The sequence below is a fragment of the Rhinatrema bivittatum genome, chromosome 6 (assembly GCF_901001135.1).
Source record: "Rhinatrema bivittatum chromosome 6, aRhiBiv1.1, whole genome shotgun sequence".
Taxonomy (NCBI): Eukaryota; Metazoa; Chordata; class Amphibia; order Gymnophiona; family Rhinatrematidae; genus Rhinatrema; species Rhinatrema bivittatum.
Genome location: NC_042620.1, coordinates 208,082,971 through 208,107,234, shown reverse-complemented (window position 1 = coordinate 208,107,234; position 24,264 = coordinate 208,082,971). Strand labels below are relative to the sequence as shown.

Sequence of the window (24,264 nt, the reverse complement as noted above, 5' to 3'; positions counted from 1 at the left end):
ACTGTCAGAGACAAGATATTGGGCTCGATGGATCTTGATCTGACCTAGCATGGCATTTCTTATATTAATAAAACTAAAACCACCAAATATTATACTATCATTTAAAAGATTTTAATGAAAAAATATATAGATTATAATATATCAAACATTTTGAAAATACAATAGAAGACAAATACTTCACAAACAGATAAGACATTTAAAAATCCATCCTTGTATAGATCAAGTAATTTGTGCACAATGCATGAAAGATTGCAGCAAAAAAAGCTTGAAAAACATCCCAAAGAATCTTCAACATGCTCCAGAGGTTGCAGCCGAACAAAGTTCCCAACAAGTTTTGCTCATTCGAGCTTCTTCAGGGGAAAAATTTTTTTTAAAACTTTGTTTTGATAATATTCAATTCCCTTGCTCACTTGAGCTTCCTCAAGGAATGATGAACACTGCTTTAATGACAACCAAACAGTTACAGCTCAACGTCAACATCCTGAAAACTCTTAGTAATCCATCCATGAAAAGACTTAACACACATATCAAGTGTACACAAACAATATGCATGGTCATCCATCTTACTTTATATTATACCTACAAAAAAATACAACTTATCTATACATGACCTACATTTGTCAGAGGCGGGAAAGAGGATCCTAAACAAGAAGTTTAGGTCATACACTATCAGGTATTTAAACTAGAGACTTGAGGTGGCAGGTAGTGATCAATGACATTGGATTGTCAACCCCAAGCAATACAGGAAATGGGAGGAGAAAAAAAAAATCAAATAACTTAATTTTTTACCCTTTACTCAAAGGTCAGAAAAGGTAACTATAAATGAGAAATTACTACTTACTGATAATTTCCTTTTCTTTAGGACAATCAGATAAATACAGAACAAGTGGGTTATGCACCTCTACCAGGAGATGGATATGGAGCAAATTGACATTTATTTATTTATTTATGTAATAGCTTTTGTGTCCCGTCATTTGAAGACCATCACAACAGTTTACATGATTATAAGCTAAAAACAATAAGTGCTAAAAGAATACAGAACACAATGTATATATAAAATAACACTACTAAAATCAAACAAGATAAAAACACGCAGGTAGCATTAAAAATAATACAATAACAACATCACAAAGAAGTGAACAAATAACTAATAACATTCTCACAGATGAAATTTAACTAATATGGTATAACATTAATTTAGAATTTCTGTATCATAAGGGTTCTTAATGAAGCCTGAGAGAGACTTAAATTTGATCCTGATAGGCCTTCTTAAATAGCCAAGTCTCAGTATATACACCCCTGCAGTGACAACAGTCTGCCAGTATTCTCTTCAAAAGCAACTATGGACAGACAAGCAAAAAATGATTAAAAAGAAATAACCATTTCAATACTCGGCCAACAGGCAACATTGAGCTCAGGCAAGAATGTATTAACTTTAATCTAGGGACTGGATTAATACATACCAGAAATCCTGATATGTAGTCACACACGACCACCATAATATGATCATTTGGCAGCCAAGGGAGAGAAGCTAGATTCATCTGACTCTCCTAAAGAAAAGGAAATTATCAGGTAAGTATTTCTTAGCGTCCAGTCAGATGAATCCAGAACAAGTGGGATATACCCAAGCTACTCTCGAATAGGGCAGGAGGCTGCCTGCGGTCCAGTCAAAACCGCATGTACAAAGGCTGCATCCTCCTGGGCTTGCACATCCATACAATAATGCCTGCAAAAGATGTGCAAGTAGGACCATGTTGCAGCTCGGCAAATATCAACGGGAGACAACAATTTCACCTCCGCCCACGACACTGCCTGATCCCTAGTGGAATGAGCCCTAACCTGACTAAGCAACGGCTTCCTAGCATCCACATATGCTGCCGTGACTACCTCTTTAATCCAATGAGCAATTGTAGCCTGTGAGGCTGGCTCTCCCTGTCTAGTACTGCCATGAAGGACTAACAAGCAATTCGATTTCCACATAGGCTTAGTAACCTCCAGATATCTGACAATAAGTCTCTTGTGATCCAAGGGTCGCAACAGACAATACTCCTTTACATCTCTCTCTCTGTCCAGAGATGGCAGGGAGATGGACTGATTCAAGTGAAACTCAGTGACCACCTTTGGTAAAAAGGAAGGAACAGTACACACAGCTGTACAGACCCTGGAGTCACCTGAAGGAATGGCTCCTGGCAAGACAAGGCCTACAGTTCAGAAAACCTATGCAAGGAACAAATAGCCACAAGAAACACTGTTTACAAGGTCAGTAAGTGCAAGGAGAGAGTACATAGAGATCTAAACGTAGGGCCTGCCAAGAAATCCAATACCAAATTAAGACTCCACTGGGGCACTGAAAACCGCAAAGGAGAACGAAGATATTTCACTCCTTTCAGGAAATGGGCCACATCAGGTTGAGCCGACAGGGAACCACCATTCACCTGACCCCTGCAACAGGCGAGAGCTGCTACTTGAACCTTTAAGGAATTGTATAAAGGCTTGGCCCTCAAGTCATCCTGCAGAAATTCCAAAATGAATGGGATCTCGACCAAAGAAGGAAGAGTACCTCGGATCCTCACACCAGGCCTCAAACACTAGCCAAACCCGCACATAGGCCAAGGAAGTGGAGAACTTTCTAGCTTTTAGCAAGGTGGAAATCACTGCCACAGAGTATCCACGTTTCAGCAAGCGAGCCCTTTCAAGGGCCATACCGTAAGATAAAATCGAGTCTGTTCTTCATAAAGAATAGGCCCCTGCCATAGCAGGTCCCTGTGCGGCCAGAAGACAAAGAGGACAGTCCAGCAGGAGCCTTCGCAGATCTGCACACCACAGTCTCCTGGGTAATTTAGAATGAGCAAGAGCACCATCCCTCTGTGGCGCTCAATTCTTCGAACCAATCTGCCCAACATGAGCCATGGAGGAAAGACATACAGCAGCTTGCCTTCCAGCCACTCCTGCACTAGGGCATCAATCCCCAATGACTTTAGATCTCTCCTGCAGCTGAAGAATTTCGCACTGTGCGAAGTGGCCAGCAGGTCGAATAACGGGAGACCCCAGCGATCCAGAATCAGCTGAAACACCTCGTCTGACAACGAACACTCTCCTGGGTCCAAACTCTCCTTGCTGAGAAAGTCTGCTCTTACATTGTCTTTTCCTGCTATGTCCACTGCTGAGATCATCTGGAGATGCATTTCTGCCCATTCTATCAGTTGATATTTTTCCTGCAACACTTGTTTGCTCTTGGTACCTCCCTTCCGATTAATGTAAGCCACAGTAGTTGTACTGTCTGACATTATCTGGACCGATCAACCGTGCAGCCTGCCGAACTGCAAACATGCCAACCTAACCACCTTTGCTTCCTGCTGATTGATGCTCCAGAGAGACTCTTCTGCATTCCAGCACCCTTGCACTGTTAGCTTCAGACAGTGAGCTCCCCAACCAAGGAGGCTTGCATCTGTCATCAGTACTAGCCAGTCCGGTGGTGTCAGGGAAACTCACTTCCTTAGATGGTCCACTTGCAGCCACCACTGCAGTTGGGAGGAGATCTCCAGCAGCAGATGGAGCCGAATCGAATAGTCCCGAGACTGTGGGTTTCACAGAGACAGCAGGGGGCACTGAAGAGGACGCATATGCGCTCTTGTCAATGGTACTACTTCCAGGGTTACTGCCATTAAGCAAAGTACTTGCAGGTAGGCTCATATGATCGGGCACAGAGTGTTCATCAACAGACTGAACTGTGCCAGCAACATCTGAATTCAAGTTTCTGGCAGGAAAACCTTGCCCTGCTTTGTGTCGAACTGAACCCAGAGGTATTTCAATGACTGAGCAGGCTGAAGACTGCTCTTGGCCAGATTAACCACCCAGCCAAGCTCCTGCAACAGGAAATCATCTTGTGAGTCACCAGGCGGCTCTCTTCCAACAATCTGGCTCGAATCAACCAGTCATCCAATTATGGGTGTATTAGGATCCTATCCCTTTCTCAACTCTGCCACAACTACTACCATTACCTTGGAATAGGTCCTGGGATTGGTGGCCAGACAAAGGGCAGTACTTGAAACAAAGTGGCGTCCTAGAACTGCAAACTGCAGAAAGCAATGATGTTCTAGTCAGATGGGAAAGTGAAGACACGCCTCTGACAGATCCAGAGAGATCAGAAATTCTGACTGCATGGCCATTATCACCGAGCACAAGGTTTCCATGTGAAAATGTTTCACTCGCAGGAGGCAGTTGACACCTTTGAGATCCAGGATGGGACGAAAAGAGCCCTCCTTCTTGGGTAACACGAAATAAATGGAATACTGCCCCGTGTTTTGAGGCGCAGGCACTGGAATCACAGCCCTCAGACTGAGAAGCCTTGCCAATGTACCCTCCTTTGCCTGTTTCTTTTGCAGGGTGTGGCAGGGAGACTCCATGAACACGTTCCAAGGAACACTATAAAATCCCATTGCATATCCTTCTCCTATCACCTCCAGGACTCACTGATCTGATGTGATTTCGACCCACCTCTGATAAAAAAGAGAAGCGCCCCCCCCTACCTCCTGTTCCCAGGGATGGGTTGGCATATCTTCAATGGGAGGCTCAGGAGGTTCCACTACCTAAGCCTGTGCCCCTTCTGGGTTGTCTGGGACAAAAGGACTGAGACCTACCACAGGGCTGAGTCCTCTGAAACGTCACTCCTCTATAGATTCAAAAACACTTGGATCCTCTAGCACGACTTCTCGTGTTAAAGGAGTGCGGCATCTGCTTCTTATCCTCCAGCAAACAAGGAACCGGTGATTCGCCCAACTTACTGGCCAGTTTCGCCAACTCTCTCCCAAATAAGAGCAAGCCTTTACAGGGCCTTTACAGGGAAATAGAAATATACTCAAAAAAATGAGACCCACCAGACACCCCTCTGACACACTTCCCACCAAAGCCTTACTAATGATCCCCAAATGCATTGCGAAGCACACTGCTGATTTCATAAACTCCTCACTCTCAACAGGAATCATCCCCGATCCTCTCAAGCAAGCCACCGTCAAACCCCTCCTCAAGAAACCCACCCTCGACCCCAATAACCTCGCCAACTTCCGTCCCATCTCCAACCTCCCTTTTCTAGCAAAAGTACTCGAAAAAAATGTTAACTCTCAACTCTCTGACCACCTTGAAAAACACAATATCCTATTCCCATCCCAATTCGGATACAACACTGAAACCCTCCTACTGTCACTCTCCAATACCATTCTAAGAGGATTTGACAAAGGTCACTCCTACTTATTGGCACTTCTAGACATCTCAGCAGCCTTTGACACAGTTAACCATAACATACTCCTAACACGCCTCAGCGAGATTGGAATCGCTGGCACCCCCCTCCAATGGTTCAAATCCTACCTCAACAACAGAATCTACAAAATAAGAATTGATGACTATGAATCCAAACCTATCCACCTCTCTAGAGGCATTCCACAAGGATCCTCACTGTCATCCACCCTATTAGACATCTATCTACTTCCCCTCTGCCAGCTCCTCTCAGACCTGAACCTCACTTACTACATATATGCTGACGATGTTCAAATTCTCATCCCCATCTCAGACTCCCTAACCTCCACTATTCAAAGATGGGAAAGCGCACTTTCATCCATCAACAGTCTCCTGACATCGCTACACCTCGCCCTTAATACAGCTAAAACCAAACTTATCATAATCACTCCCCCTATCCATTCCAAGACCACCCCCTACACCAACGTGACTTTCTCACCTTCAGCCCAGGATCTAGGTGTCATAATAGATGATCGCCTTAACTTACAAAAATTCATTGGTGCAATCATGAAAGATTGCTTCTTTAAACTCAATACATTAAAAACACTTAGACCCCCTCCTCCATCTCAGTGACCTTCAGACAGTCCTGCAAGCTACAGTTATGTCCAAAATAGACTACTGCAACTTCCTCCTTCTGGGCCTTCCCAAAGCCACACTCAAACCCCTCCAACTACTGCAAAACTCAGCAGCGAGAATCCTCACTAACTCTCGCAAATTCGACATCACCCCCTTAATCAAAAGCCTACACTGGCTACCTATCCATCAACGCATAACATTCAAGACACTCACTTATTACACAAAACCCTCCTCAACCAAGACATGCAATGGATGAAAGACAAAATCTGCTTCCACGAAACCAACAGACCCACCAAAGCCTCCTACGAAGGTACCCTACACATCCCATCTCATAAACAGCACCACCTCAAGTCCACCAAGGAACGAGCATTCTCCATTGCTGGCCCTTATGCCTGGAATACTCTGCCACCCGAAATCAGACTCGAACAGTGCGCACAAAAATTTAGGGTTAGGCTCAAAACTTGGCTATTCAAACAAGCCTTCCCGTAACCTTGCCATGTACCACTCTGCTGCAGAATTCACATGTAGATACTATGTCGCATAAATAACCTTTGCCACTTTCAATTTCTAATGCAGAACACATATGCAGATACTAGATTCGCAAATCCGGATTCTCAAATACTGGACTCTCAAATACTGTACTCTCAAATCTTGCTGTAATTATTAACCTTGTACTTTGTATTCCTGATACTGCTTTATGATGCTATACTTTTTAAATGGCTGCTGCATTATTAACTCTCAAGCTACCTCCTATGTTAAATATAGAATTATTCTCCTGTAAATAGGTCCACTGTCTGTTAACAACATTTGTTACGGTTATCGCACGTAACCACACAGCAGCTAGTTTCAACTGTTGTGTAGCTATTTTGGTCGTTGTATATCTTTATCTGTACCCAAGTATTAAGTGCATCTATCCTCTTGCCTGCTACTATCCCTCCCGTGCGCCTCTTCTCTCGCACCCCCAGTTTTATGACCCCTGGTTTTTTTGTAACTGATATCTTCACACTTCTTTTTCCCTAGTTAATTGTAAACCAGCATGATATCTCTGATGATGGTCGGTATAGAAAAACCTGCAAATAAATAAATAATGCAAATAAATTTGGTGAGGTTAGCCTTGGAGGTCACATCGGCCAACCAATTTCTCAGCCATAACTGACTCCTGGCCACGATTATCAAAGCCACCCCTCTGGCTGAAGTGCATACCAAATCAGAGTCCGCATCCACCAAGAAGGCGGCAGCAGCTGGTTCCATAACCGCCCTGGAGTTTACCACAGAGCCATTGACCGCCTGGGTGAGAAGCAGACAAGAGCGAGCCACCACAGAACAACAAGAAGCGATTTGCAAGATCATGATTACTGCTTCAAATGCTTAAGGATAGACTCAATTTTTCTATCATGACCTTCCTTCAAGGCCACTCCTCCTACGGGAATAGTGGTCCGTTTGGAGACTGCATACAAAAGTGCATCTACCTTCGGAAAACGTAATCGCTCTCTTACTATTGGATCCAGAGGGTACAGGCTTTCCAAAATTTGAAACCCTTTGAAATTAGACTCTGGGGTACCCCATTCAAGACCAATCGATTCTTGAATGGCCTCCATCACGGGGGAAAAACAAGAGGCTTTATGTAAGGAAACCAAAATGGGTTTTCTCTTTGGCTCAGACACGGAATCTGCCCCAGGAACCCTGAGCATTTTCAAGGACTGGGAATCAGAGCTGGCAGTTCATCTCTTTGAAAGAATCCTCAAGAGAGTCAGGATCGGAGTCATCATCCATGCCATCCGGATCTCTATCAGGCAGTCCTGCTACCACTCTAGGAGTATTCTGGTGTTTAACAGTAGGTCCAGGAAAGGTTCCTACCTGCAACTCTTCTCTGGGAGCACTGGAAGGGCTAGGATTGTAATCCCTGGAAAGATTCTACCCAAGAAAATGTATACCATAGCAGGAGGTGAGGCATAGTTACTGAGCTAGCTTTCCTTGCTGAAGAACCAGTTAGGGGCATTCCAAATTCAGGCGCTCCACCCAACATGTCTTTACCCAGGCCTACAGCCGGCTGAGAAAAACCAGGCTTAATGAAATCAGTGGAAGATAAATCTCCCTGAGGCTCCAAACAGAGCTGGCACAAGTTAGTGGGTACTGCTGGCTGAGATGCCCACATATAACAGACAGTACAAAGAGAAAAGTTCTTAGGTTTCTTAGGTAAAGGCGCCATTAAGATCGACAGGCACTGAGTGGCAACCAGAGGCATGCGTCTAGCTGTGGGGGGGGGGGGGTTCTTTTTAAGAAGTCCAAAAATTCTGTGTGCCAAAAATTAGGTGTCCAACACTTATTTCTCCTTTTTTTTTTTTTTTTTTGATGAAGCTATCCCCAGTAGGGAAATGCACATCCACCATCTGCTAGAGACAGAGAATACTGGCAGGCTGATGTCACTGCAGGGATGTATATACTGTAATGTCAGTTTGCTCCGTCTCCATCTGCTGGTAGAGATACATAACCCACTTGTTCTGGATTCATCTGACTGGATGCTAAGAAAGAACAGAATTCCAAGGGATAAAAAAATGTAAAGCTATGACCACAAATGCTCGTAGTCTGGGCAACAAAATCCTAGATCTGCAGGCCCTAACTGTGGAAGCGGATTTGGCCATAGTTGCTATTACATGGATATGGTTCAGTGAGTCTCATGATTGGGATATGGCCATACAGGGCAATAACTTGTTAAGGAAGAACAGAAAAGAGGGAGGGGCAACTGTCTAAAATAACACTGGTAAATAAAGTTTTTGTTTCCTTCAGGCTTTTTGGTGTTCTAAATAGATTTTTTTATGCTGATCACAGATATTACTTCAAAATTTGTACATCATGTAAGGTTTTTGAGAAACGGCTAATTTTGTGTTACAATAATTGTGAAATCTTAAAACAATCTCGTGTACATATATTTTCTTGCTGGACAGTAGTTTTTATGATTTTTAAAGTTCATGTCGTATTTTTGACAGCATAAGCAACGTAACATGTAACAGAGTCTAACTTTTTTTAAAATACACCAAGAAACTCTGCCTGATCATGCCAGAACTTGCTCAGGCAAGCCCCAGCTCGGCTGCAAGATTCCAATTTGTTTCCATAATGACGCAGCCTTATATAAGCAGCAGCAGCAGCAATGAGTAGTCTCCTATGCAACGTCTGTTGATGGTCTTCTGCAAGGTACAGAACGTGTTGCGTGGACAGCCTTCAAGAATGTCATTTGTAACATTCTAGGCAACTATGTCGAACAAGTTGAAAATCTGCTTCAGGCATACAAATTGATAAAGTGAAACATGTCATTGAAGATCCATTTTCTTCATTCATAGAAACATATATAGAAACATAGAAATGACGGCAGAAGAAGACCAAACGGCTCATCCAGTCTGCCCAGCAAGCTTCACACATTTTTTTCTCATACTTATCTGTTTCTCTTAGCTCTTTGGTTCTATTTCCCTTCCACCCCCACCATTAATGTAGAGAGCAGTGATGGAGCTGCATCCAAGTGAAATATCAAGCTTGATTAGTTAGGGGTAGTAGGGGAAGTAACCGCCGCAATAAGCAAGCTACACCCATGCTTATTTGTTTTACCCAGACTATGTTATTCAGCCCTTATTGGTTGTTTTTCTTCTCCCCTGCCGTTGAAGCAGAGAGCTATACTGGATATGCGTGAAGTATCTGTTTTTCTTCTCCCCTGCCGTTGAAGCAGAGAGCTATGCTGGATATGCGTGAAGTATCAGTTTTTCTTCTCCCCTGCCGTTGACTTGCACTTCTTCCCAGACAACCTTGGTGCTGTGAGTGACGAACATGGTGAAAAGTTTCATCATTGACATTGTCAAAATGGAGAAACGGTATCAAGGCAAGTGGAACCCCTCCATGCTGGGTGACTATTGTTGGACTCTCATCTATGAAGCGTCAGACAGTGATTACAAACAAAAGTTTTCAGCAAAACATTTTTAGTTTTGTTTTCTGGTGCCAACATTGCCATTATAGCTTATGCCGCTACAGACACGTAACAATGCTTAATGTATATCGCACTTTTCTGGCAAACGGTATGTGATACAGATATAATAAATGCATATTTGTGTTCAGCTTGTTAAAATCTACTTGTTTCACCAAATGTTGTGGAGGAAACAAAATGTTCCCAGAAATTTGCTTACCAGTGTAATAGACAAGCAACTGGAAAGCAAGGGGAGTGGGGTATGAAAGAAATGCTATGAGCTGCTGCAAACAGAAGTACTGTCTTCTAGCTTCATAGAGGCATGGTATTCAGGCCTCCTGCTCAAACAGAAAAATTGGACAGGGGATCTGATAGATGACATCCAAAAGGTAGGAAAGAAGGGAGAAGTGGTGCTCGTTGGAGATTTAAATCTGCCAGATGTGGATTGCAGTTTCTCAACTGCTGAATCTGCAAGAAGTAGAGAGATAGTGGATGCTCTTCAAGAGGCTCCGCTCAAACAAATGGTGATGAATCCTGGGGCAGGGAGGGGGGGGCAGCAGGGAGTGATATTCTAACTAGTGTTCACAAATGAAGATAATGTCTCTAATGTTCAGACAGGTGCTCACCTAAGCACTAGTAATCAGACGGTATGGTTCGATATAGCAGCCAAGAGGGAGAGAAGTCACATGAAGACCCATATTTTGGACTTCAAAATATAGACTTGGCAAAATGGGGATGTACTTTGAGGAGATAGAAGACTGGGAAAAGATAGATGAAGTGGAACCGTAGCTATTAAAAAAGATAACATTTTTATGTTAGAAAAGTAAATCAAAGAAAAAGAAAAACAATTTTCAGCCACTTCCCTCTTGTTCTCAAGAGAAAATGGTTGAAAAAATAAAAGGAAAAAAGATTAGCATTCAGGATGTACAAAGATCCCAAAAAATGGAACACAGAAAAATGGGAGACAATGAAAATAATCAGTAAAGGAAAAAGTCAAGCAAAATAAAGGACTACCAAAGAGGTAAAGCAAGATGACAACACATTTCTCATCAGAGAAAGAAGGAAAACAAGATATGGCACTGTAAGATTGAAAGGAGACAAGGAATAATGTGTAGAGAAAGAAAAAGAAAAAGAGAAAGAAAGAGAGAGAAAGCAAAAGAAAGAACATTTTATTCTCTGTGCAAAGGCCAGTTTGACCATTTTCACTGGGATTTGGAAGGGGTTTTTCACCAAGCTAAAGGAGGACCTGCCCACTTAGGAGCTGCACTCAACCAAGTCCTGGAGGGTGGAAGTTTCCCTGGCCCTGGTTCAAAGATTCCTGCACAAATAGAGAGGAAAAACTAAAGGGGGGGGGGGGGGGGGGGGGAGAGAGAACTGTGGTGCAGAGGATTTTATTATTGCTGCCATTCTACAGTTTGTTGCCCATCAGTAAAGACTTTTTATTTGGACACTAACACAGTGCCTCCAGGGTGGTTATTGGGCTTACTATGCACACAAAGTCATGTATCAGAGACAACACTCCCCAGGGGCAACTAAGAAGTGTATTCTAGTCACCCCCAGCACTCAGGGCCCTGAAAGAACTCTTTCCCCCAACAGAAAAAGAATCCACACCCTGGTGAAGGAGAATGAAGGAACAGCTATAGCTAGCATTCTAGCCCAAAGGATAAATAGGCAGCCTACCTCCTGGGATGGGTTACATATATTTATTTTGTTTACATGTATTTATTTATATTCTGCTTTTCAGCACTTCAAAGCAGATTACACTCAGGCACTGTAGGTATTTCCCTATTGCCAGAAGGCTTACAATCTGATAGTACCTGAGGAAAAGAAGGTTAACGTAACTTGCCCAGGACAAAAAAAAAGCAGCAGGGTATCTTTAACCACTAGGCTACTCCTCCCCTCATAAGCACCAGAAACTGATCTAGCCACTCGAATATCTTCCAAGACGAACAAGTCAATCCTTGGTTTTCCTTAATAACTTGTCCACTGCGTCATGATCCAGGAAGCACTTATTTATTTATTTATTTAAATCTTTTTACATACCGACATTAGTGTACAACATCATACCGGTTTACATTTGAACTGACAGTTAATACAATATATACTTATATGGTTGCAGCACTTTACTGAGGTGGTCCACCAACGTAGACTGGATTCCCAGAAGTAATTCACTTAAAAAGGTAGGCATTGTGATGAGCTGCCCATGATAAAATCAAGAGGGCCTCTTAGAGGGAACAAGAGCCCATACCTCCCCCATTTGTTTATACAGGACATGACCACTTGGCTGTCCACCTGAAACAAGATTCTCTTTTCTGAAAGAAGATAAGAGAAAGCCTTCAGAGCACAGCAGATAGCCCACATTGTTCTCAATCTGGAACTATGATCCTTGAGTCCATGCCTCACTGGTATGCGCTCCCCACCCCTAAGTGGAGGGTTTGGTAAACAGTCACCTGATGTGGTGGTGTTGTGTCCGGTCGCAGACGGCTGCGATCGCTCTGCCTTATCTCTTTTCTTCCCTTTTCCTCCTCCTTGGGCAAGATGGCTGCCTTCGGTGCAGAGTGCCTCGGCGTCTCCGGCTCAGCATGGGCGTTCCAATCTGCCATTCTCATTCCCAGGGCCTCCTAGGGCGCGTACGTTGCCTACGCTCAAATACACGTCATGGCGGGAACCTCGGGGGCATTCCCACCGTATGATGTCAATACTTCTGGGTATTTAAAGCCTCAGCTTTGCTACCATCGTTGAGTTAGCAAAGACTTCGGTTTAGCTACTCTGACCACTCTAAGCTGCACGCTTAGACGCCTCTCTACATTCCAGGCCTCGCTCCTTATGAAGCTCTAGGCACCCGCTCCTCGGGGGTCTCTTGCTTCGAACTCCCTTTGGGGCCTCTACTAACTAGACAACTACTCCTCGGGGGTCTCTCTCTCTCTCTTTCTATTTCAGGATCTCTGGACTATCAGGTACTCGCTCCTCGAGGGCCTATCAGTCTGTGTATCCTGCACCTCGGACATTCGGTCCCACCATCTTCATTACCAGGAAGACGCCTACACTATGCCCATGTGAGTACCTCTATGATCCGGTGCTCCAACTCCACCCACCAGGCACGGCGTTACCCCCACTGCGGGCTCCCACCTATCTGAACATATGGGTGAGACTTCAATATCAGAGACTCTTGAATGTATTGGCACCTCACAGACTGCAGTGCCTTACCTTCCTGCTTCATACCATCTACCTACAGCAGTACAATAAAGCCTTCCATCTACTACATGTCTACTATCTGAGTTTAGCCTATCGCTGTGGTTCCCCACAGGGCCCCTTCCAGTGGGAGGAGTCATCTCCACAACGACCAAGGGTCCACATAATGCCACAAACACAACAGGTGGAACTTTCAACAAGATCCATCTTTAGAACTTCTGGATTTGTCCAACACCATAGATGCTCTCTTCCCAGGAATCACAAGAGATTTTATGGGATAAAGGCTGATAGAATTGATACCATTCATTTCAAAGACCATGCAAACACGCAGACAATTCATTGGAACTACATGCAGCCATGTGTCAGAAGGGCCAGGATAGTCCTTGCTGAAGCTCAGTGCTGTTGAAGGAGAGATCTTGCCAGGCCCAACAGCAATGCAATCTTTTTGACATGATGAAATACCTTCTCCTGAAGCATGTATATCCAGGCTCCTATGAACTATGTTATTTGAGCTGGAACCAGGTTTGACTTGGCAAAGTTAACTAGGAAACCCAGCAATTGGAGAAGCCATATTGCCTTCTTGGGGGATAACAAAACTAAGAGGGAGTGATTCACTACAAGCCACTTGTCCAGGTATGGGAACATTTAGACTCCCTGGTGATAAAGCTGTGCTTCCACCACCATAAAACATTTTCTAACTCCCTCGAGGCCATAGAGAGGCTGGTCTTGATAGCATGTATCGTCACTACAAACTTGAGAAACTAACAATTGGCAGCATGAATGGAGATATGCTCATAATCATCCTTCATACATACATTTATTTTATTTATTTTAACATTTTTATATACCGATAGCCGTATGCACATCGGACCGGTTTATAAGAAACAGGAGGAAGACCAGAAACAAGGCACGACAGATACATAGAACGCATAAGAATAACATTTGAACGTATTTAGAGGAACATAGGAAGATAATTGATAACAAATGAGCAAGACATTGATAAACATTGATAATTTAAAAAAAATGCAGTTAACTTGGTCTTGTAGTACTACAATATAAGGGATAAGATTTCAATTATGGGGTGGACTACTGGGCTTAGTTAAATGAAAGGGAGAATCGTCTGGAGGGAGTCCATATTTAACTTCTTCTGAACCAACAACTCGTTCAGCCTCTTCAAGTCCAGAATTGGTCTTAATCCCCTCAAATTCCAGGAAATACTTAGAAGAGAAACTCTGGCCACACTCTGGGGCATTCTGTTGAAAGAATATCCACTTCCAACTGCAGTTGAGAAGATTGAGAAGGGTCAGAGCTAAAAACTGAAGTTCTTCGAACTGGAAGAGGGTAATAAAAACAATCAGTAATCAACTCAATTTTCAGGACCCATTGCTCCTTTGTGTTACATAGCCATTCCAGAAACAAGGCAGGCCTCAAAAATTATCAAAACCTGGTGCCAAGCTTAGGCTGCTGAACTTTTGGCTAACAACTCTTTCTTTGATGCCCTCAGGGAGGCAGCTGCTGCTGAAGAATGGGTGGTGCTCAACAACACCGAAAAGGGAGAAACAGGTGCCTCTGGTAGAATGGATACTTGTAGGAAAAAAGCTAGCAATGGACGGGGGTCAGCTGGTGCCCTGCAACTGCTGATAAAGAGTTTGCAGGGTAGATGAATGTTCATTAATCAGCGCTGCAATCTTTAGGACTGTCATCAAATAAAATGTCCCCTGTACAGGATACATCTGCAAAAAGATCATGTATGTCTTGCCACTGGACTCCTTCCTATAAAGGCAGCTGAAGTTCTGGCTGCAGTATCAAAGGCCTCATAAGCAGAACAGATGAAGTGCTTTTCCATTTCTCCATTGCTCGATACAAGTCTGTCAAATCCATCAGAGGCTTTACCTTTTGCACATATCTGTGCAAAAGCTACACTACATAGAGCTGGTGAGCCACAAGCCAGGCACCTGGCATATATCCTTGGAAGACTTTTCCCACTCTCCAAACATGTCCAACATTTTTGGGCCCTTCCCAGGAGGCGTGATGGAGTGATCATGAGTGCTTCAATGCTGACTCCACCACTAGAGAGTGCTTTAGTAGTTGGATGACCCCAAACACAAAACAGCTTGGTCCCTGTATTTTAGATCCAATTTCCAGGCCACATTCTCATCTGGAGGTCCTTAAGCTTGTGAACCAGGAGAGCTGTGGAATTCACTGGCAGTTGGAAGAAACTGAAGACACCAAAAGACATCCACCCTCAGGTCCTTTTCCTTCTTGACACAGACGGATAGTGTCTTTGCCAGCTTATCCAAGAACTTGGAGAAGCAGATCTCCTCTAGAGAAGAAGTATGCTGCATTGAGTCTGAAAGTATATCTGAAGAAGTCCTCATAGAATTTACTTCCTCTCCTAACCACAGGGGAACACTAAGTCATGACCCGAAAGAGAATGAGGGTGCCTGAGGAAATTACTCCCCATCAGAACAGCAGAAGTCGTCTGTTAAGAACTCAGAATGAACAGAGTTCATGCCATTTCCTTCCGAATCCTAGAGGGCTCCCTTTGAGGAGAATCAACCACCTGAGGACTGATTCCAAATTCCAGAAGCTCTTGAGAAGGCGAATGCACTGGTGAAGGGCTTTGAGCTGCCCCACTTTGTGGAAAAATTTCCTACATCTTGGACAGGAGAAGTTACAGCTTCCCCCTCTGGTCTCTAGGACTCAACGTGGCAAAGAAATTCTTTACCATATCTGACAGCTGGATCCCCACAAGATAGGGGACCCTCTATGCTGAAGCAGGAGAGAGAGATCCTTCTCAGAAACCCAGCTTGGTTCATCATCAGTGAAGGCTTTCTGTACAGTAACAGCAGACTTCTGTGCAGTAGCTTCCTTCTTTGCTGTGGTAGTGGCTAGCTCCAAGGTGCTCCACATAGGCTGTGTTGACATATTTCAAATAGCATCCTATTTCATAGACTGTATTAGCTATGCCTCCTGCCACACCCTCGACATAGCAGCAGGACATCAAAATATTACACTCCAATATGACTAACAGCACTCTGACCTGTTGTGCAAAGTCGACTGTGCCTATTAGTGCGAGCTTTGGGCCAAGGGCACAGATGACACAGATTTCAGGAAAAACAGATGACTTGGTGCTATGGGAATTTGGTGCCACTAACACATGGCACCACTGGAGCCATGTGTTAGTGGCACCAATCTTCTCCTTGGCTCTGAGTGAGATGGCCCTGAAGGAGTTTATATTGCTTGGGTGTTTTTCTTGACGCTTTACCCAGCACTGCAGGTTTTTGTGTTCCACCTGACTCCTGAACTGTGGCAGGAGTCAACTGAAGTACACAAGAGATGGTGTGAGCTTTTCCATATTTATAAGATGATAAAGGGAATCCTGCCTCAATTCCCTGCATCTATAGCCCAACAACACCTCACTCCTGGATACAGAGGAGCTCTGCTATTCAACTTTGCATTGAAACTTAGAGATCATACCTTTCCTTAGGGTCTTCATCTTCCTGCCATGGTGTTGCTGTACTCTGGGGGACATCCAGCCACAGCTGTAACAGTTGGAGGAATCGTGATCTAGACCCAGGCAGTGGTAATAAACAGCGTGTCTATTATGACATCCATTGCCCACAGATACAGGCTTTGAAGCCACTAACTGCTGGCTTCTTGGCCTTGGAGTTTTCCCCTTTTTTTTTCAGAACTGAAAAGTTCTATTTGATGGGCTGCCAAGGTAGAGGCAAAACAAAAAAAATAAATAAGCAATGAGGCAGGGTAGAGGTGACAAGTTCCCAAAAAGCTGAAAAAATGAGAGAAACTGAGACATGTCCATGCAGTAGCTCCAATGAAGAAAGACAAACGTTCACAAGGCAGGGTCTGCGAGCAGGAACTCCCAAATGTGCTCCAGTGAAGCCTTCACTGAGTTCTGAGTGGGTCCATATTGGTGCTGTCAGATGATGTTGCCAATGCATAATGGATGTTCATGCCTGCTTGTCAATGAAGAACAGAAAAGCCTGTTTTTCAATTGTATATCCCCTGTCTGGCAGCCATTTTATCAAACTTTGTGAAAAAGAATAACTTAATTATTATATACCCTTTGTAAGTACTGATATGCCGGCATTACCTAAAACAAGGGTTATTGGTTGCTACTATGCAAGCTGTTAACATTCGTTGTTACTAGAAATTGGTAGCCTCCTTAACTGTTAATGTTGATATCTTTCTAACATTCAGATAAAAAAGTGGAAATGGCAAGAATCACCACAGGGAATTAACATGCATGCATCTTTGTAAAATATACTACCAATGTTTATTTAAGATTTGTGGCTGGTATTCTCCTAAAATACAATGAAGAAAATGTCTCATTTGCATAATTCACATGGAAACACCTACACAGTTGCCTAAATAAAAATATCAAACTTATACCAAGGAAATCATATTAAAAACTCATCCACATCCAAAACAGACGGGGGCAAATCTGCCTTACTGAAATTCAGCATAACAAAAAAAAAAATAAGTAAAATTTACACAGACACAGAAATGGTTCAACCATCCATTAATCTATGTCTCAAAAGTGGCCACAAGCACAAAGATTTTTGGAAATTACAGCAGTTATGGTCTGACAGCAATCAAAGGCACTAATTCTCCAGCAAAAGGAGATGGCTCAAATAGGCAGAAGATGGAAGAGTTTTACTGCTCAGAGGCGGAAGCAGCAGAACTGCTGATGAGAGGAGCTGGTTCACTTGGACCTGTTAGATGGGAAGCAGAGTGAAATTTCTGCTCCTATGCTGCTGACTACAAGAACACCTGAGAGCAGGATAGGGAGAGGGAAAGAGAAGAGGCAGTGGAGTTAAGGACGGAAAAGCAAAGGGGGGGAGGAGTGGTGTAAAGGAAGGGAGGCAAGGGAAAGAAGGGCAAAGGAAGTGAGGGGAGAGAAGAGAAAAAGAAAATGGCAGAGAAAGAAAGAGCTAAGAAGCTGGGGAGAAAGGGAAAGGAAAAGATAGAAAGAAGCAAAGAAAGGAACTATTTTAAGAAAAATTATGAATGCAACCACTATCAAGATTTGGTAGCCTCACTGTGAAGCAACCATAAACTTATTGTGGGAACCCCAGTATTAGTCTATCAAGGAGAAGCTAAACTCTCAAATGCAAACAGCAGTCCTTGTTCATACCATGGTTCTCTGCATCTGTCCCAAGCATACTTGAATTCTGACAGTACTGACAGAATAAAAGAATGCTTGGGACAGATAGAGAACTGTGGTTGGAACAAGGTAGGGAGATTGCAGACAGGGCTCCCTGGTTTCCAGCAAGGACCACAAAAACCAGCCTTTGAGCAGATTTCTCAATTCCCTATAGAATCAAAAGAACATAGGTCAAAATGTCAACAAAGACAGAGGCTGTGGATTCTCCTGTCTCTTCCCCCTCCCCACCTTGATCCCAACTTGTTAGGATGAAAGCAGCAGCAATGCAGTTGCTCGGACCACATCACCCTCCTCCTCTCTGCTGCTCAGCCCAGAGGATATTGCTTTGAACCATACAGTACTACAGTATACCACATGTTCAAAGCACAACACTGGCCATGAAACGCAGAGGACAACATGGCCTGAGATGTCATATTGCCGCTATCCTGTCCCTGCAGCCAGCGGATGTATAGTTGAATGAGAAGAGGAATCAGTTTTGGGAGTAGAGGTATAAGTGAATCATTTCTTTTCCAGATCCAGGATTCCTTCTTTCTTCCCCCACCTTCCAATCTCCCTCTGATCCCTGACAGCCCCTATCTTTCCTTCCCTCTCCATCTGCATCCCCCAATCCCATCCCTTCTCTATATCCCTCCTCTGAGATCCCTTCCCCCTCCCTTCCCCTATTCTCTCTTCCTCCTCCCTTCCTAGAACCCATCACTAAGATCACTTTTCCTCCCCCAAAAAAACAAAGTGACTAGACAACCAAGAAATTTTAGATAAAAACTTATCAAGTAAAATGCAAATTAATATTTAATATGCAAATATGGCCCTTATTTGCCATAGAATTTCTAAAACTTTGCTGCATAATTTTCTCTCTTGTGCAGAATCTACCCTTGACCTGCCACTAGAAAATGCAGAATGTGGTTACAGTACTGCAAAAAAATTCACCCTTCACTCCCCTGAGAGCAGAGGCAATAGAAGAGGCGATAAGAAAATAAGGGGCAGATAAAGGAGGAATGAACAAGGAACACATTAGGTCACAGGGTAGATATGTTAGAATCAGCTGGCTACAACTCCTCAGAAAGCAACCAAGTTGATGCCAGCGGACTGGTGTTAAGATACTATACAGGAAGTTACAGTGGCACATATTCAGTTTTAGTGGTGGTTTAGAATATTACAAAGCTTAGTGGAAAGACAAGAATAGTGGGAGTGCTGTGTTTTGGATTAAGTATAAGAACTTGCAAACTCATCTACCCAGGATGGTATGGAAACAAAGAAAAAGACAATAAAACTAACTTAGATAAGGAGCAATATCCTACAAGCAAGTCAAGCTTCTGTGGTTGGTAGCTGGGATATATGCTTAGCAGTACAGACCAGAATAACTAGGCATCTTAAAACAGGCCCAACTGTTATGTTAGGATAGTTCAATGATCTAAATCTACATGCACAGATTATCTTCCAGTAATTTAAAACAGAGTTTTGTGAGGTATGTTTGTCATAGGACTGCCTTAGTACACATTTGATGCTATTATTTCAATCAACTGTATATGTGAAACAATTTAGATACTTTATTTTGCCTAAAATATTTCCCAGTGCCTTCTAATTCTGCATCTTCCTGTGATTATACTTAATGATGGATGCAACTGATGGTTGATACATGCCTGAGAACACATTATTAATGCTGAATCTGATTGCTTACAACTTCTTGTTAACATGAGACTGCAGTACTTTATGCACCTTTAATGATGATGATCCCATCCATACATATCCAGCCTCAGTGTAAAGAGCTAGCAATTTATAATTAAACGAGATGGACATCTCCAGATAAGCACCAGCTAAGGGATTCATTCCTGGAGGCATCTAAAAAGGAACCAAAAGAAAAGATGACAAAATCAATTAGCAATTAAAGTGTTTCTTATGGAAGACTGAAAGTATTTTTCTTGCAATTGAGTGAGAATGCACAACTCTCCAATAAAGCTGTGATTAATTCTCTATTATCTACCATCTCAATTCATGACTGATGTTATTTAAATCAAGGTGTAATTAATTCTATTGGTAATTCAAAAAGTAACTGTAATTCTTTCAACTGTTTATTTAACCTGTACTAAATTATATTTATTTTTTAAAATAATGAAGAATCCAAATCCCTTTTGTTTGCACTGCTGTTACCCTGAATTAAATTTTTAGTCCTTTGCATCTTAGACTTTATACATTTGACATTACCAGAACACAGAAGTCAGTTTTGCTTCAAACTAGATTCCACAGATTGTAAATAAAGCACTATTCCACAAAGAGAATAAGCATATGGACTTATGATTTAACAAGCCATCTGCCAGATAAACAGTCATTTACCCCGGTTAATTGGCCTCTGAAACTACTCTCTGCAGCAAGACTAAAAAGTACATAAAGGAGTTCACAACACACACACTTTTAGCTGCCCTAAAAAATGGTGTTCCTTTTGGTTTTAGATTGAGGAGTAAGACAGCAGGCATAGCTGGAATTATCACAAGTATGCATATTTTACCCACCTTCCACCACCTATTCAAAGAGATGCAAAGCATGTGGGCACCAACTTAACACTAGATTGAACTTGTATTCTAAGTTTAATCATGACAATAGTTTGGATTTATACAATATTTTCCATTCAAACAAGATCCTAGTACATAATTCAATATTTTTACAACGCATATACAGCCACCCCACAAGAGGTGGTGGTGAATGATATATCATGCTTATAACACCTGGACTTCATTTAAAGCTTTCAAAGTAACTAGAAAAGTAAGAACAACATTGCTGTCCCTATGATAATACGTTTCAATTGGTTGTTTTTAGGTATTACTTCTCTCTGAAGACAAGGAAATCAATGTCACAAGTAGATTATGTGATTGTCATGAGCATAACTTTGGTCAAAAAACTATTTCTTAACTGAGCAGGAGCTCCAGCTCCTAGCCCCAGTTTCACTTTGTCTGCCAGCAAGAAATGTGCTTTCTACATTCTGCAGCTGACCATGCTTTTTCTTCCCTTTTAGTGCTTTGGCACTTTGCACTTGCTTTTCTCACCCTTTTCTGAAGTTCTATTTAGTTTACGCCATTTACTGTGCTCCCCTGGCTTTAGCATTTTTACTACAGCAGTGCCACACACCTGTGGGCACACCCAATCAGCCTCTTTACTCTGTGTCTCTTCTCTTTGAGGCACATTTCTTTTTTAGTGTGATTCTGCCTAGTCTTCCTTCCTTACAACCTGCAAGAAAAAAATATAAGCAACTTCAAACCATGTCTAAAGTGCACAATGAAGATGTCCACTATTTGCAAGGTTTGCTGCAAGGGCCTGGAGATGGCTACGAAGTCTGCTCTGGGATTTTTCATGGAGTGGTTTGAGCCCAGAACATACTCAGAGCCTACCTATCCAGCAAGCTTAAGTCCAGGAAGAAAAAAAGGTCCAACAAAGACTAGGCAGCCAACAAAAGTTGTAGTGGGGCCAGACCTTGTCAAAACGTTCTTAGCCTGGTCAAGTGCTTTACTCCAAGGTCAGGTCCAAAAGTCAAGTTTCAATCTCCCTGCTCAAAATATTCAAGCCTAGAGCCAAAATGAACAAACATCAACCTCAAGCAAAGGTTTCAATATAGTTGTTGGTGCACAGTTCCAAAAGCTTGAATGTAATAGAGATTTCAAGAATTCCTAAGAAGCTGTACCTGGAGGATCCTATCCCTCTGTGAGGCCAGGCTGCACCAGTTTTCCAAAGAAAAAAAAAAGTCACCCAGTCTCACATCAAGAAAGCCATCAAGGATGTAGTCATCTATGAGGCCTGTTGTGGTGCTGTCTTCTGCATTGCTTCAGGCATAATTATATCATATGATCACATTGGCCCTCGATCAATGCACTAGTCATGTTCCTCAAAACCAATGGGCATAACAAGCAACCTGCTTCTCAGGTCTCCATTTGAACTGTATGTGTGAATCCTGAAATTTGCCCAGTGCCCTGCAACAGTACTGGCTAGAAATAGTAAGTCAGTACAGGAAGCCCTGTCACCAGTTTTGCATTTCTTGGTAATAAGAAAGTCTGCCTGCAGGCCTGGTCCTTCAGCATCATTAGCTTCCAGGTCAGGACATTTTCGGATCTTCTCTAGTCTTCATTACATTGAAGACTGAGTCCAAGAAGTTTATGGACTTCAAACCTTCATCTTCTGTTGAGAGTAGTTATGAACAGATTACTCTCCAAATCTTCTCTCTGAAACCAATAGGAATCATTTTCCAGCTGAGGTCATTTCCTTCCCAAGTTTTGAATAAAAGTTAGCCAGGATAGCCAGTGTTGGGATTGCCCAGGTTTCTGGGCTTTGCAAAATACCTGGATGCGCACAATCAGCTGGTGACAGTGTCCATCCATCTTTTTCTGCAGGACGTACAGAAGATGATGTGGGATACTCCACACAAGAAAGCAGACATCTTCTGCTTCTAAATTAGAAGAGGTCCAGTTTCTACACTAGAATGTAGATGCTGAATCTGACCTCAATAGGACCAAGAAGCTATAATCTCCTGTCTCGGGACACCAGACACCATCACTCTTAAAAACCTTGCAAACCTCAGGCACAGACTTCCTTCGTTCCTCTGGAGGAGGACTCCAAAACATCATTCCCCCATGGGTCATAGGGTTCCTCATCCTCGCTAAAAGTGACAAGGGATGGGTTTCTAGGTGCTCGACTTACGTTCAGAGATGCAGGCACCAGTAGAACTGGACCGGGGGGGGGGGGGGTGGCAGGCCTTGGTGTCTCTGCCGGCCTCTGTGGAGTTTCCTCATTGGAGGAACTGGCGATAACCACCGTATCGGTAGGGGGAAGGCATTGGTGCCCTGCCAGGAACAGATGCCAACTGGATCAGTAACACACTAATAAGCACGCTTATCTTCTCCAGAAGCAATACAAGCACAGGCAGCACCGGATCCGGCACCATTTGTGCCACAGGACCAAAACCCTGCAGCGCTGTCCTCCACTAACTGGACTCAACACTCCAGCTCCTCCTTGAAACCTGCCGATACCAGATCTTCCGTGGACCTCAAGGTGGATTGGTAACTCGCATCAGGACCGATGGAGACAGTTGTAGTCTCCTGCACCAATGGAGGTTTGGCACACCTCACCATGGGGTCATTTCAGGGGAATTGCAGCAAAAGCTGGCGCATCCCTGTGCCTGGTACCGTGCATTGATGGGGACCGGTGTCAATGCTTCTTTGGCTTCCCTCTATGCTTGGTCTATCCTTCCTCGAGGCCAATGACGAGTAACCCGACATTCTCAGCCTGGAGATCAACGATGGTCAGTCTCCAGCTCCCCTATCCACTGGCATCATTGTTGGAACAGACGATCCCGCCGATGTCGATGGCTCGGTGTCCACTGGTGTGGCTCCTTGGTTTTTTGATGCCGCCGATACTGATGGTTCGGACTTCTCCAACCCGAAAAATTGCTCCATCTTGTCAAGTCAAAGTCTACGTCTCTTCGGGGTCATCTGGACGCAAAAGCAGCAACCCCGGATCTCATGCAATGCCCCTAGGCAGAGGACATACTATCATGCGGATCTGTAATGAAATGATCCTTGGGCACCAGGGTCATCGCTGAAAATGGACGTGACCATGATGGATGAAACAAAAAGGGCACTAACTAAAGACGATGGCGGTGATCGCTTGTGGGCACAGATGCACCACCACCATGGGGGAATTGACCACGAAAGCTTTCCAGAATCACCGAAAACCCAGACTACGAGATACTACAGGAAGGCACCAAGAGGGACCCGGCAATGGGATGAGAAAAAACTTGCACAAAACACAAAATGTTCCACAAGTCCACAAAACAGCCAAAGTGAGCTCACTCACACCACGATGCTTACAGTTCCATGGAATAAGATAGACTGGAGAGGGACCCTACGTGGATGTGTGGTATAGGGCATGCTCAGTGTGTGTCTAATCAAAGTTCTAGAAACTCTGACATACGTTTTCAGCATCAGAGCTCCATCTGATGAGGTCACTGATGAGTGATGACTACCATCCTGCTTGTCTTTGAGAAATAATTTGTTCACGCAACGTACAATTAAGTTCTGAAATTCAT

At 43.4% G+C, this 24,264-nt stretch overlaps 1 protein-coding gene across 1 annotated transcript in view; it reads right to left on the bottom strand.

Moving 5' to 3' along the window:
- VPS16 (VPS16 core subunit of CORVET and HOPS complexes) overlaps window positions 1-24,264 on the bottom strand; it is a 245,123-nt gene that overhangs the window by 171,600 nt on the left and 49,259 nt on the right. The window contains exon 7 of the mRNA XM_029606500.1: window positions 19,914-20,036. Within this exon, the coding sequence (XP_029462360.1) occupies window positions 19,914-20,036 (123 nt within the window). The remainder of the gene's footprint in view (window positions 1-19,913; window positions 20,037-24,264) is intronic.